The 15,721-nt window shown below is 43.7% G+C and overlaps 1 protein-coding gene across 1 annotated transcript in view; it reads left to right on the top strand.

Moving 5' to 3' along the window:
• The first annotated feature begins 2,299 nt into the window (after positions 1–2,299).
• The window catches only part of CCDC150 (coiled-coil domain containing 150), a 32,523-nt gene continuing 19,101 nt past the window's right edge, over positions 2,300–15,721 (top strand). Inside the window, exons 1-13 of the mRNA XM_063116231.1 lie at positions 2,300–2,377; positions 4,004–4,174; positions 5,203–5,423; positions 5,994–6,172; positions 7,304–7,372; positions 7,969–8,085; positions 9,813–9,942; positions 11,473–11,516; positions 11,809–11,901; positions 12,343–12,450; positions 13,355–13,479; positions 13,713–13,890; positions 14,837–14,905. Of these exons, the coding sequence (XP_062972301.1) occupies positions 4,026–4,174; positions 5,203–5,423; positions 5,994–6,172; positions 7,304–7,372; positions 7,969–8,085; positions 9,813–9,942; positions 11,473–11,516; positions 11,809–11,901; positions 12,343–12,450; positions 13,355–13,479; positions 13,713–13,890; positions 14,837–14,905 (1,482 nt within the window). The 5' untranslated portion in view covers positions 2,300–2,377; positions 4,004–4,025. The remainder of the gene's footprint in view (positions 2,378–4,003; positions 4,175–5,202; positions 5,424–5,993; positions 6,173–7,303; positions 7,373–7,968; positions 8,086–9,812; positions 9,943–11,472; positions 11,517–11,808; positions 11,902–12,342; positions 12,451–13,354; positions 13,480–13,712; positions 13,891–14,836; positions 14,906–15,721) is intronic.

Here is a 15,721-nt window from a genome sequence, read left to right as displayed (position 1 = left end):
TTTCTTGTTTTAGCAGAGGGAGCAATTTATATATTTAATAAATAAAATATGTAGAATGGTAGGTAAGGATGAACTGCTACACCCCATGAGGCACGCAACGCACCTACATTTCTGACCATGTGAACCAGCCCTCTGTTACGCTGTCAGATTGCATTTTTAAGAGAATGAACTTTCCAAGTTCCAAATATCACTTTAAAAGTGTTATTAACCTCCACCCCACCCCCAAGAGTAATCTTAAACTATCATACAAGGTAAATATTTAGACCTTACCCAACAGCAATTTCTCCTTTCACTCCTGGCTGCTCTCTCCTGCCATCTAGAGAACATGTGTAAAAGTTACACACTAAGAATCATTTTCATCACACATTTCTTCAAAAAACTAATTAATGTACGAGAAGCATGTTATATTCACTCAGGCTGGGATACATACCTCAGTTCCACCTACAAGGACAGTGACTGACTATATTCCAGGAAGGGGAGGGCTTCTGCCGTTTTCTCATGAGGAAGAAGTCATATAGGCACGCCTCTTGACCACAATGGTGTTGCAGTGTCATTAAAAGGTGGCAACAGCGGCGAGCAACTTTCAGCCCTCAGCCTAATCTCAAAAGCCCTCTGCAAGCAAGGGTGGCAGAAAGAGAAAATGGGTGACCCCGACGCACTGTTGGTACACCTCCCCTTTAGGACCTGAAGGAACCGAAAACCTATCACTTTTCTAGCATAAAGCCACCCTACCTGTAATACATCCAGTAATTATAATTGATATAAAATGGGTAAGGCCAGATAGAAATTGTTTTACGGCGCTTAGCTTCCGTTATTCGAGCTTATTTGGGCTCAGTAGTTATCATGTTGTAGAATTTCTCAATTAAGTGGAATGGGAAGCTAAACAAGAAATGAGGTTATTGATTAATGCAAATATTTCTTGTCTGCTCCTACCATCCAATGCAGACTTGAAAGTAGGTTCACTTGAATTCAGTAAGATTTACTTCTAAATAAACATGCAAAGGAGCAAGCTGCAACTCACTTTAGCCACCAGCCACTTTACAAAACCATTAACCTTTCAAATATGTTTTCAGACAGGCATTGCGCAACAGCGAGTTACATGCTGTTGCAGTCCTTTATCTAAAACAATGCACCTGCTACATAAGACCAGCATCTCTTAGAATCCTAGTGCAGTGCAGTGTGGTGCATGTTTCATGTAGGGTTGCCACCTTTTTCTTTTCTTTCTTATGGGGTCCTGCGCATTTAACGACTGCAGGAAAAGTCAGCTTCTCATGCAGTCCAGTGATGCAGTGGTGAGAAACATACACATATGGCAGTGGGGTGCAGTGAAGATAGGGCTCCTCTAAACAAGCAATTTATTGCACGTTCATGATTGGCCACTCACGGAAAAGTTTGGGTGAATTTCATGACATTGTCAATAACCAGAATGTCTCCTGCAGAATCCTCCAGAAATCCCAGATAAAAAGAATCACTTTTAAAGTGTTAATAGCCAGCAAACAGAAGGATCTTCTGCCACTAGATCGTGCTGTCCCAATAGAACTCAATGGAACAAAATGGAGGAGAAGTATTCAATTCAATCCCCTTGTTGCCCCTCTCCTCCCTTGTAATGCAGCTCATAACTATGGTACCAATGAATCAGGAAGCATAGAAGCCCCGGATAAATAATTCAATTTCCCTAATGTAGAGACATTTAAAGAGTTAGGGCGAATCTATGGTGGAATTCTGACTTGGTCAGAAGAGCAAACGGATGATGGGCAACAGAGCTTGCAAATCCTAAACAAGTCATTATCGAGAGCATCATGTGAAACAAATCACACACAGTCTTCTCCTTTCAAAGTTTGGAGATACAATCTCATTTTAACTATAAGGACTACAATCTTGCATCGACAGTGACCGAAAACTCTGTTAGCATGCGATATTATGCACGTTAAAGCAGGAAATAGGGTATTTCCTGCCTCAACATGAGTAGGATTGTTCCCTTAGTCAGAAACCAAGGCTGAGAACTAACCACAATCTCCAGTACTAGCTTCTTAGAACACCCAGCACAAACAGTAGCCACAACAGAAGATCCAGAAACTACACGTCCCAGCATGCTGGGTAGTTTTCCTTGAGCATGCGTGACTTTTCCAACGCCTCCCTTAGCGGGAGCCGCAGATTTGTATGTTAGTGAAGGTAAAGACTGGACTGGACTACGAATCCCACAATGCAGCGAGAATTAGGGGGCGCGTGCGTGGGACTCAGGAAGCGGGTCGGTTTGAAACTGTGGAGGAGCTCCATGGAAACAAGGCCGCGTAGCGTTGGCGGAGCTGCTGCTGCGCTCTGGGGGTAGGTGGGAGAGCAGAGCTCCTGCGGGGGGCTTTGCATTTCTAGTGAGGAGGTAGGTTACAGAGTCGGCCTGAAGTGCCTTCCGTGGCGTATGGGGAGAAAAGGGGTGGTATCCAAGGTTCGGTTAACTTAAGTCCCATTCATTTCAATGAGGCTACTCTAAGTAGGGGTAGGATTGGATGCAGCCCAAGGAGTGCGAGAGAGGGTCACTGGAGGGAGGCGTGTCGGGGGTCACAGATGAGGGAAAATGTAAACACTTACCTGGCTGGACCAGGTGAAGGTTACCGTTTTCTTGCATCAAGGACCAACCAGATGGGTCTGGGACACTTAAAAGCAGCAAGGCAATTGGGCATGGGGGTGGGGAAGGGTGGGGGGTGGGGAGAGACCGACTTCACACGGTGTTTGTTTGTCCCTATGATCTGGTTGGGAACAGTGGAGGCTGGTGGCTCCTTCGTCAGTGGGGTGGTGATTCTTCGCTGTGTTTCAGCCAGAATTCTAAAGGAGCTGTCCAAAGTGTTGAATCCTATCCCTAAAATGGGTTTCAGCCCCTTGGGTAGCTGGTTTAGAGTTCTAATTGGTTCTGACTGAAATCCAGAATGGATTCATAGCCCTACTGACATCAGAGCCACCCGCCTCGGCTGATAAGGAATGTGAGAAGCTGCCTTCTGTGCGGTCAAACTGGCTGAGTTCAGACTACACGCTAATCAATGGTTGTTTCCCATTCTGTTCCTATCCCTGCCCGCCCGTCCCCGTAGGAACTCAGCCACTGTTTGTCCATCTAGTCCAGTGTTGCCTATTCTGACTGCTTGTGACTCCCCAGAAAGGTCTTTCCAATCCTATCAGCTGTTAGCTGGAGATTAGGGGACCTGGGACTTTCAGCCATGCAAAACATATGTGCTTTCACCACTGAGCTGTTGGCATCTCCTCGGGTAATTGGAGGTATATTGCTCCTGAACGCAGATAACCCCTATTATCACAGTCCTTGATTTAAGTTCATCCCATGTTATATGAAGAAGTGCTTCCCTTGATTTGCCTCAGATCTACTGCCCATCAGCAATGTCAGATGGCCCTGGGTTCTAGTGTTTCAAGAGACCACAAATTCTCTCTGCTCACTTGCTTCATGCCATTAATAATTTTTGCCAACTTCTGCAATGCCCCTTGGTTGTCTCCCCACCACAACTAAAAAGGCCCAACCTCTTTGAGTTTTTCTTCATAGGAAAGGCATTTGTAACCCTCTGATAATTTTTTCAGCTGAATCCAAAGTGTGTTTATTCAGTTCTGTTGGGTTATTCCCAGGGAGGTGTATTCAGGATTGCAGGTGTAGTTGCTATTTTCGTGTTCTCTACTGATCCATAATGGAGCTTTGCTGGATATGGGGAGTGAAGCCCATATGGCTACAGAAGGAACTGCCTGCCTTCCACCAAGCAAAGGTTGTCTTCTACAGGCTCCACTAAATGCACTGAGTCCGGGGCTCCAAAATGTTTGATTGTTTTGTTCTGAAGGGCCATCGCGGCTCATGTTTTAAGCTGAATATTAAAACCAATGAAAGATTTCCCACTGGATCCTGTCAGAGACATAGTTTTCTCATTGATTCAGTTTCTTTGGTTGTACTGCTTTTTTCTCTCTCCATCAACAGATTTTAAGTTTCCTTATATCTATGGGTTTATTTTATTTGCAGTTAATTAGTGAATGCTGAATCCATGATGGCAAGGCCAATTATTTCCCCAGTGAGTATCAATCCAACAGCTCCTGAAACCTTCATAGTACTGAACCAGAGGATGAGAGTAGTTGAAGAGCAGACAAATGCACTATTGAGGGATCTACGGACACTGGGCGTGAACGGACACAGGTATTGTTCAAATAGATGCTTTGCAGCATATTCCTATGCCTCATTACTCATGTTGTATTTCATGGATTTAATTTTTTGTGAACTGCCTAGGGAATTTTAGGTATAGAAAATGTAATGACGAAATTAAATAAAGTAAGTTCTGCCATGATTAATGAAGTTTATTTCCAGGAAAGTGTACATAGGATTGCAGCCTTCATTCCACATTTTCCTTGCTTTGCTTTCTCTTCTGTCTCTGAGCTTCTAACATGGATTCTTTTTCCAGTATCCAAGTTATTAAGACGTTGCCCTTTTCTGATTTAATCAAACGTCAGACTAAGCAGTGTAACACTTTGAATTGAAGTGGTTTTCTGTGTGGCCATATAAGATAACATATCTAATCTTATATCAAACATTAAATAATATGTGGACAGTGGGGAAAGCCCTAAAAACTATGCTGTTTTGTAAAGGAGGTTTATGTTGCTACCTATAGTGTAAACAAAAATGATGGTGTACAGTGATGTTAGTTTGTTTTTTAAAAAAACAATAGTTAACACTACCCACAGTTTATCTGGGTTCAGACGTAACAACAAACTGCAGTTTGCTTGAAAATAGAAGCAGAAGCTTCTGATCTCATGCCTGTGCTGGAGGAGAGGACAGGGGTGAGCAGACAAACCTGAGTCTTGTGCACATAACACTGAAACATAGTCTAGTGAATAGGGCAGCTCCATTTCTGTGTATATGCATTCTTTGTGGGTCCCCTTTTGGTGGGGGAAGGTCACGTACTATCACATGTGGTGAGCAGCTAGAATAAATGGCAGGTGTTCTCTCATATGGGAGAAAGGAAAACGTTGTATTTGTCTTGTCCCGATCAATCTGGGATGAGAAATAGGTTTTGTCTCTTCTTAGCTATGTTCTAGTTTGCAGCCATATGGATGTGCTGTTAGTATCAAGGGCTACACACACACACACACACACACACATATATATATATATATATATATATATATATTCTAAACAAATGGGCATTTACTCCTTTTTGTTTCTTCCAGTATGGAACTCTTCCCTTCAAAACCATTGGAGAACTCCAACGATCACCAGTCCATCAGCCCTGTCCATGCCCGTGTGGCGTTCATTGGAGGGAATGACACACTGTGGCGAACCTGTGAAACTCTTGTGAATCGGATGTGCCGGCTGGAGAGTGTCATGCAGACCCTGAAATTGAACATGTTCCGGTTGCAAACGGAAAAAGAGCTGAATCCAAAGCATACAGGTACTGCAGGAAGGGAAGGGAAGGCTGCATTGGCACTAGATGCTTTCATCCCTTCCCTCCAGTGTGCATCTGTTTAAGTTTCTGGCAGCGGTTCCCAACAAGTGTGCCACAATTGAGATGCTCGTGTGCCACGAGTAATGAGTTAATTGACTGATAGGCCGGTGTGAGCCCAAAGCAGCCGCACATTATAACAGTTGCATCTCTGTATGATTCTCTTCTCTGAATTCCACCTTCTTCTAATCTGCCTTTGTCTGGGGAGGGTAGTTCTGCCATGTATCTCCATCAGGTATGATTGGCTATCCAACATCAGCAACACAGCACGGTTGCCTGTGCTCCCATTAGGACATGCTTTCTGGACTGGCTTATGCTGAACCAGAGTACAGGTTCCTTGGACTGCAGATCATTTACTCTTTTGCTCTAAACCATTTCGAGTATGAGATTGAAGTGCGCTTCACATCTTAATTCAGAAAAAAGCCAAAAAAACCAAAAAAACCACGCCTTAGCTATCAGAAGTTTTGGAAGCTCAGCTCTCTACTGATGTGCCTTGGTTCCTTCCTTGTTTTTTTACAGCCAACTTAGAACAGCGCTTGAACACAATACAGAAGGAACATATGGAAGAATTAAAGGTGTTGCAAATGGAGGGGCGAATGTTATGCCAGCAGTTGAGGGAGTCACGGGAAGAGGAGGAAAAAGCCAGAGATCAAGCGCAAAGGCTGAGCGCTGCCCTGGAGATTGCAACTGCGACAAAGGTCCGGAAGCTTTCCATGCTCGTGATGACCTGTTTTTCCCACGTTCTTTGCCCCACGTTTGCTAGATTGCTAGAATTATGCTGTTAACCTTAAAAGGATCACTAAGGGTGTAATCTTATGCCAGTTTAGATGGAAAAATTCCCCAACGAGCCATACTGGCTGAGGAATGATGGGAATTGTTGGACTTTTTCCATCTAAATGTGCATAGAATTGTGACTGAAATGTTGGTGTGTTCAAAGCCTTAGGTGTGTCTTGCTAAAACTGGGAATGGCTGAGCGTTGCCACAAGCCGGCCAGCCATATTTCTGGGCTAGTAATCTTATGGCTGCAGTTGCACTGGAGAGTGGAATACATATCTGACTCTATGGTAGACTCCAGGTGCTAATGGGGAGAATATTTCAGCCTTCGTGATGAGACAAAACACACCTGAAAAGACTTTGTCAGTGCTTACTAGCACTTATTAAGTGGTGTTGGGTTGCACTTCCAGTAGTCGTGGATCGCAGGGTGGGTGGCATTTTCTCTGCTTGAAGTATTTAAGCAGAGGCTGGACATTAGCCAACTGTCGGGGAATGCTGTAATTGCATCCTACATTACAGATCCTGCATTGAGTAGGAGGCTGGACTAGATGACCTCCAAAATATACTCTTTAATTTTGTTCAGTACAATTCTTGGTATATCCCTCTATGCATATTCTATTCCCTCCCCCACTTATCCTAATTTCTACAGGTGTTGTTTTAGTTCCTGTCAAAGCCTCCAATTCTGCACACACACACACACACACACACACACGCCTTGCTGGTATCATGTGTATTAAAGAAAACGTATGTGAAATTTGCAGACTTTGTGTATTTTAAATTGTGGTGTTGGAGTAGGCAGGGGAGTGTAGGTGTTCTTTGATCATGTTATGCCCAACTTTTAACGGTAGGAATTAAAATGCAGTGCCCGCCTTTCCCCTGCCCCACTGTTGGAGCCTGAGGAAAGCTCTGCCTTTTTATCCACCGCATAATTCCAAGTGTTTGCTGGAACAACTGACAAGTCTAGAAGAGATAAGGAGTCTAGCTTTGAAAAAAGCATTTGCACAATCTGCCACAGTGGTTTAAATAGCGCTGTGATGGTTTTTTGGTCTTTGCAGAGAGATGTGGCCATTGCTGCAGATGAGCTGAGGGCAACGAAAAAGAAGCTGAATCATGAACTGCAAGAGGTAAAGGGCAGAAGGATGTCTGGCAGACATGGGAGAGTGGGAGAGAAGGGAAGACGTTGAGCTTCCCACTAATCAAGAATACATGACTGCCGAGGCTAGAAAATAAATCTTCTGGCAATGATCAGAGCATTCTCCATGATGTATGTTATGTATCGTGATGTATCACTGATGCTGGGAAGGTAGTTTCTCTTTCATGAGCAAGTACATGTTTTGCATAATAAAATTTCAGGTTAAGTATGTGTGTAGCACAGCCTTTTCCAGCCTGATGCCCTCCAGATTTTATGGATTTCAGTTCCCATTAGCCCCAGCCAGGATGGGAACTCGGAGTGCTGGGAGCCCAAAGATTATGGAGGTCACCTGGTTGGGGAAGGTTGTGCTAACTTTGTTCTGGCACTCCCCCACATTGTGATATGCAAATTAAGAAAACTGCGTGCAAAGTGGTGGTGGCCTTCAGGCTCGTATTTCCAGTGTTGCCCTCAGTGCTGAATGAATTGCTTATCCGAGAGAGAGAACAAGAGTTGAGAGTCACACACCATCATAGCCCTTGTCTAGGTCTAAAATTGAACGGGCTTTCCACTCCAATTTATCGCTTGCAGCTAACGGAGCAGCTGTCCAAGGAGTCTGGTATGCGGAAGTCTTTGGAACAATCCCAAACTGTCTTACTTTATCAGATGCAGGATATGGAAGTGACAGTGGAAAAAGAACGGCAGCAGGTTGGTGAAGCCCATCACTATTCATCTGCCTTTTAGGATTTGACCGGACAGTGCAATCTGCAGACTACTCACGGACAACTATTGATGCAAAAATTATTGCTGCATACTATTGATGCTAAATGTTCCATATCACTACTATTACTACTGCTACAATTCAAAGATATAAATCTTGAGATAGATAGATATAATAAATTTATTTCTTACCCGCCTCTCCATTTTGATTGAGGCAGGGAAGAATGGTAAATATAAAATACATAAAACTGAATTAAAACATAATATACATTCTAAAAACATCCTAAAAACATTCTAAAAACATCCTAAAATTCCACTGGATAAGCCATATATATATAGTTCAGCACTTTGCCCCAATCCTACAGAATGATCACCCTCTGCTGTGTGGGAAGCTCTGAATCTGTGCTTCATTACATACCAGTGAAGACATCCTCATAGGACCTCTGTTTAGCACAGCCTTCCTCAACCTGGGGCGCTCCAGATGTGTTGGACTACAATTCCCAGAATGCCCCAGCCAGCTCTGCTGGCTGGGGCATTCTGGGAGATGCAGTCCAACACATCTGGCGCGCCCCAGGTTGAGGAAGGCTGGTAGCACACCCTCTGCCTTTACTGCTGCCCTGGTGAATGTTGGGCCAGCCACACGACAATATACTTGGTCATGCCTGTGAATGCAATGCCCTGTCATATCTTTTGAGGTATCCAACAGTTTTTCTTGGCAACCATTTTCTGTGGATTAAACAAAACTGTTACAATACATCAGATAGGAATCATTGCACTTTGTCTATGCATCTAAGGGTTAGTTTTACCCTACCCTGTGCCTGCTTACCCTACCCTGTGCCTGTTGGCATTCTCTTCCCCTCCTTATTGTTTTACTATGACTTTTTTAGATTGTAAGTCTATGCGGCAGGGCCTTGCTATTTACTGTTTTACTCTGTACAGCACCATGTACATTGATGGTGCTATATAAATAAATAATAATAATAATAATAATAAGGGAAAGAGGATACCCCCCCCAGTTTGTAATAACGCAACTCTTTAAAAAAGCAGAAAAAACCATGGACTGAGCTGCTAGGAGGTAACAAAAGAACATCTTCAGACTCGATCAACTGCTCTTTGACATTTGACTATATCACCAACATTTTGCAAGGAAGCATAAAAAGACATTGGCATATAATACAACACATGCCAAGAAAAACTTTGGTTTCTTTTAAAAGAACCAGCAATATTAGAAGTTTTCTGATAAAGAATGAATTTAAGGAGCATAACAAAAGTTTACCCGGTGTTTTACCAGGTGCATCCATGCCTAGGGCCCATCCTGAGAACTTGTTTCTCTTCTTGGTGTACCTATGGGAACATAGGAAGCTGCCATATTGGGTCAGACCGTTGGTCTGTTGTCTACAATGATTGGCAGAAGTGGCTCTCCAGGATTTCTGATATGAGTCTTTCCCAGGAATATCTAGAAATGCCATGGATTGAACCTGGAACCTTTTGCATGCAAAGCAAGTGCTCTAACACTGAGCTTGATGGTCTTAGCCTGAGCCTTAAGGATTGGAAGGGTGGTATAAATCCAGATTAAAAAATTTAAAGCTTTATGGCTGCAAACAGTCCAACTTAGCTTTTTGGATCCTTCAGATTTCCAGTATGATGCAAGGCCTTTAAGAAATGTTTTAAGAAATCCCTGTCTCCAAAATAAGGCACTTTTGATGTCATTACAGGTTCACATTCTGCAGCAGGACTGTAACAGCCTGCACCAGGATATTCAGACGTCTCGAGAGAGGCTGCAAAAGGAAGAAGAGAGGACGGTCCGGTTGGAGCAGGAATGTATACAGCTTAAAAGTGATCTAGGTATTGAAGTAACTCTTGGATCTTTTGAGAGTCTTAAGGCAGGGTTGAGCAGAGCGTAAATCTCCAAATATTTTGGACTTCAAGTCCTTACATTCCTGACTATTAGCCATGTTGGCAGTGATATCTGTGAGTTGAAGTCCAAAATATCTGGAGATCTACCTTCTGCCAACCCCTGCCTTAAAGCAACCTTCTACATGACCTGCTTATTCTATCCTTAATGCTTGACAGCTTAATGTGTGAAGTGAGTCCACTGAAAACCGTGGTGCCTGAGGTGATGCGGAAGTTCTAACTGTGCTCTTAAATCTGTGCTGGCCCATTCACATGTGGAAGTTATTGCTCGATGTTACAGTTGTCGTGATGAATGTGGCTGTATAAAACACACCTCAGAAACACAGACTTGAATGATTTGATATCTGTGAAGGGCAGGCATGTACTTCTGGAAAGGATGGTATTAATGGGTCTGTAGATGCTTAATTCTTCCATGACGACTCTTAATCTGTGGCCATTTTTCAAGCTAAAGAGGGACCAGTGTGGGCCAACAGATTGAGTTCTGGATTGTGAGACAAGTTCCGTTCCAAGCTCAAGAATGGACTGTCTAGATGCCCTTTGTCCCTATTTAATGAGGTGGGGAAAGTTTTTTTTTTTTACCAGGCCTGGTCTTAACATAGGATGGCCTATAAATCTAAACAAAGGTAAATGTTAAGTGAAGTGACTGCAATAACAGTGGGATAAATGCCTCAGTAGATTGAATCACATAAGTCTTTTGGGAGATGATACAACACAGAGCAAAGTAGCCATGCAACTCATAGTTGGAGCTGTTGAAAAGAGGTTTAATTGAGATTCTTTGCCAGCTGCTGGGTAGACATGAGAGAAACAGTGCTACAGGGATGAGTTGCAATGATGAGATGTCTCTGAGACTGATGACTACTTTCTGGAGGGAGCAGAGGATTGGGCACAGCTGAATTTACATAATTGTATTCAGAAACTCCTGTATGGAGGCGAGAGGAACTGTAAATTGGTTGTCAGCCAGTTCCAGAGCTAGAGCATTCCCAATAGATGGCTCTCCACCTTCTGCTCAAAAGCTCCAATCGGTTCCATTGTAGAACTTCTCTTAATGTCTCAGTGGAGAGGGTAACCTTTCACAGGATCAACTGCAGCCATCATGGGGAATGCACTGTAGGTCTCACGGAGCGTTCACATCAGGTAGATGCTGCTTTAGCTTGTGTAAAAGTATGAGGATTCTATAGTCCAATTCTTTCTGTGTGTTACTCAGAAACAATTCAGTTGTACGTACTCACAAATAACTGCTAATCCTGCTTTACTGTAAGAAAAGGCATCCTGCTTTTAAAAGGTTGTCCCCTCCCCATCCAAAAGGGTATTTTAGGAAAAAGCGGCATGTTAAGGCACTTTCCTCAGTAGGGTTCTTTATCTAGAATTTTTATTTTAAGAAACCTTTCTAAATGTAAGTGTTTAATCTTTTAACAAATATCTACAAAATGTGATGATTGTTTTTGCTGGATTCTTTTCTAGAATCCCGAGAGAGTACCATTTCCAGGCTCGGTGAAGAAGGGAAAGTAAGTTTAAGAAGGGAACCTTATGTTGGGTAGACATTTTTTCATTACGATTTTGAAAGTGTCTGATTCTACCCATATCTATAGTTGTGGGCTTTTGGCTAAATATTCAATAGCTGAGCTAATTTTAATTGAATTACCCTATGATATAAAAAACAGGATAGGAAAGTAGGATGTATTGATACTCCTGCTTTATTATTTAGTTAGTTAGTTATTACATTTGTCAGCACCAACTGCTTTGCCTGTTTTAAAACTTGCTTTTCCCAGGGAGAAATTTTCTTTTCCTCCCCTCTAGGCTGCACAGCTGTCATTGAGCAGAGCAAAGGAGGAGAATGTGCAGCTGCGATCAGAAATAAACGCTTTGCGAGAGGTGGCAGAAAAAGTGCAAGTAATGGAAATAGTTGTTTTAAGGTCTTGGTTCAAAATGATGTAGGGTGGAAAAAGATAAATGACCCTGCAAAGGCTGTTTGTGCCACTTTTGTTGCTGAGAACCAAGTTTTCAAGTAAAGGGGGATACTTTTTTTTAGGAAGAGTAATGGAAGACTGCAGATGTGGGAGGGGTGGAGCTAGGGGAATAGTCCCCAGGGATGATTGCCACAGAGCTGGGCGTGGAACTGCATCTCCATCACCACTAACTTCCCTTGCCTAACCTCCCATTCCCCAGCTATTAAGAAAACACCAGACACAGTCCAGGAATTCTTGGTCTTCTTTAGAGATCTAAGGCCTAGAAATATTTTTTTTCCTAAGGGAAGAAAGCTGGGAATAGCAATTTTACAGAGGAAGTTGTTGCTATTGCTGTGGAAAGGTGCTGTTGCGGTTTTTTCCTCAGGTGCTTAATGAGCAGTTGACGCAACAGTGTGCAGAATTAGGTGGCACCGTTCGAAGTGCTACCATGGAGAATGCTCAACTTATCTCGGATCATCAGGCTGCTCTTAAGGTGTGGAGCCATTTTAATGTTCTTTTATGTAACCTGCCTGTCTAGTTTGTGCACTAGGTGTATGGTAGGGATGGGAAACCTGTAGCCCATTGGCTAATTTGGCCCACCAGGCTGGCCCAAGAGATCTCGGCCAAGGCGTCTCCCCTCTTCAGGGCTGGAGTGGAGAATTCCCATCGTTATCTCTTACGATCAGAGGTAACAGCAGGCATTCCTTTACTGTGCTGTCCTCCATGCATCCTCTTTAACGGGGGAAGGCACAGAGCAGGTGAGCTTCTTCCCTATGAGGGAAGGTTACATCAACTGGGATTGTTTAGCTTGGAAAAAAGGAGGCTAAGGGTTAGAGGTGTACAAAATTATGCATAGTATGGAGGATGCACCAAAGCAATGGCCATAGCCAAGGCGCTGGGTGGAAGAGTGGTCCTCCACTCAGTCTCGGTCAGAGCTGCTTTGTTGTATGCATGAAGCCAGATTCTGTGGTAGGAGAATGGGGGGAGAAATTATTGAGTGCCCTACTGACGCCTGGCACTCATTTACAAACAAACAAACAACTGGCTATAAGGACATACTAGGTTTGAAGCAGACGACTGTACATCCCCTAATAAGGTAGCCACAAGAAAGGTAAGAACATATGCAGAGCCCTGCTGGATCAGACCAAGGGTCCATCTAGTCCAGCACTCTATTCACACAGTGGCCAACCAACTGTCGACCAGGGACCCACAAGAAGGACATGGTACAACAGCATCCTCCCACCCATGTTCCCCAGCAACTGGTGTGTATAGATTTACTGCCTCTGGGGTAGCACAGTACCTCCAGTAACAGAGGAAGAAGAGCAGCAGGCTCTTCTGTTTGGTGAGAATGTTAGGGTCTGAAATGCACTCTCATAAATCTTTCCTTTCCCTCTTAGGTGGAGCAGGATAAAATTAATCAGAAACTGCAAGAACAAGACTCAATTTTGGATGCAGCCCGGGCCAGCATTACCGGAGAGCTGCAGATTGTGCAGAATGAGAAAGCACAGCTCCAAAGAGAGATGTGAGAGAGGCAGTTGGCATTCGTGTTGTTCTTCCCCACATATGGCCTGGCTTCCTTCTCTGTTCGTCTCCCTCCTATCTTTTCTTACCTTAATACAAGCTGTAGATTGGTCTTTAAAAGCAAGATGGCTCATTCTCTGGCACATACCTGCTGTTCAGCATAGGAGGCCTTCTGCTGATTTTGGAGATGGCAAAGGATAACAAAACTGCAATGCGTTTGTGTTTGTTACACAGGGAAGCTTTGCGTGCTGAGCACACTGACTGCAAGCAGAAATCTTGTAAAGTGAAGGGGACCACAACTACACAAACAGAGCTCCTGGGGTCTACGGTGGCCAGGATACAAAAGGACATGGAGACAGCTGTGCAGGAGAGAGAGACACTGCTGAAGGAGAAAGCGAAATTAGAGGAAGAGGTAGAATGGATATTTCCTGTGTCCTTATTTTTAAAACCTTTTCCTGAATCCCTGGTGGGACAATCAATGCTCATTAGAATAATTCCTACTGGGCACCACCTAGCAGAGTGTACAAACCAAGAAGGGAATAGAAATCTCTTCACTGGGTGTCACAGAATGGTATGGTTATAACACTATGTACATGGTTTCCTTTGGGTGGAGAGGGATATTTCTGTACCCGTTCATTTTTATCTAATCTGTCACTGAAAATAGCACAAGAAACTGGTGCACTCTGGCACTGCAGCTGATGAACTGTTGCTGATCATCGCAGATTCAGTCGTCATTTTCCCAGGGGGTGCAATGTATGAAAGTTAGTAGGTCATTAAAGGTATATAAACCTTGCGTTTGGTTTGTACAAATGTCCCATTTCTTGGTCACTAAGATCTCTTCTCTCGTTGGTTCCTTTCTTCCTACAAAGTTGGCTTTTGCCAAAAACATACCTAGCTAATTTCCTATTTTGAAGGGTCGGAGGGATTCCCCTCGCTCCATTTTGCTTTCTTTTATACAGAGAGAGAGAGAGAGAGAGAGAGAGAGAGAGAGTTTGGCTTTCTGAAAAACTGGGTTTTGTACAAATTCACATTGCTATCACTGGTAGTTGAGGGATGCATGATTTCATCAATTTAGGATTATTTTAGAAAAATAAAAGGGAAACCCGCAATCCTCAAGGGAGGAAGTGCATCTGCCTGGGGGAACATGTGAAGATCAGCACTAGGACAAGGAGGGCTAAATGTAAAAATACTGAAATGAAATATGTTTAGGAGCACTGGCGCACGCACAGCTGGACTTCCAACTTGCCAGTCTGTGGTTTGGTGTGTTTTCCTCATACACCTTGGGAGATAATGCAGAACAGCTTGCGTCTTCCTTTGATGAGATTGATGATAACGCTATTTTTAACACTTACTGGCAGATGCAGAAAACAATACATGAAGTAATGCAAGAGAACAAAAGATTAGATGCAGAACTCACAGAAAACAAGGTATGGCATTTTACGCACAGGTGCGGACAAGATCTTTTCTTCCCTGTCACTTGCACTCGGTTAGTATTTGGAATGCCCTCAGAATTAACTGGATTGCAGTGGAGAGTTGTGGACTCCAGATACAATGGGCTTCTTCAGGAATCTTGGGTAGCTTTGTAAATTCCAGAGAAAAATGGAATGAATTCAGAAAGCCATAGTAGTCCTCACTTGGTGTCGTGTTCCTGCCCGTTCCCTCTGGCGTGCACATGTGCTGGCAAACTGACACGAGACACATCAGTGAGACTTCTTTTTATTGAGGAAATCCCATGGTAACAAGCGTAATGGTTACATTCTCCAGACAACACTACTTAAAGCTGAATATTGGTCAGAAAGCTTTAGTCTTCTTTCCTGATACGATCTCTTAGGCAATCACTCGGGGAGGGGGGTGGTTAGGGTCAGCTTCTGTCTTATTTGAGCATCTCCTGACACTGCATACGCTGCCACCTCGGGGGAGATGGCTAAAGCCTAAACAAGATCTCAGGGTGGGGGAAACACTTATGCTCTGAGCCACCAGAGCCGGGCAGAGAAGAAAGATCACGCACAGCTTGCCGAATGCTGAGCTGACAAGGTAAGCGTGATCACAGGGAAAGTAAAACCTCAGGCACAGGAGTCTCATCTTTCTGCTAAAGACTGGCAACTCCCTGCCACCTAGGCCCGGCCACAAACACACAATCCACAGCAAATGCGAGTCCAAGTCTATGAAAAGCCTCACAGTACTTTTCGTGGCACAGTTCTTAGATATCTAAAGTCCAACTAGCAAAGCGTCTATGTGCAGAG

This window comes from Elgaria multicarinata, chromosome 2, assembly GCF_023053635.1.
Source record: "Elgaria multicarinata webbii isolate HBS135686 ecotype San Diego chromosome 2, rElgMul1.1.pri, whole genome shotgun sequence".
In the NCBI taxonomy this organism is placed as follows: Eukaryota; Metazoa; Chordata; class Lepidosauria; order Squamata; family Anguidae; genus Elgaria; species Elgaria multicarinata.
Note: the sequence above shows the minus strand (reverse complement) of the source record. Positions and strands in the feature narration are given on the sequence as shown.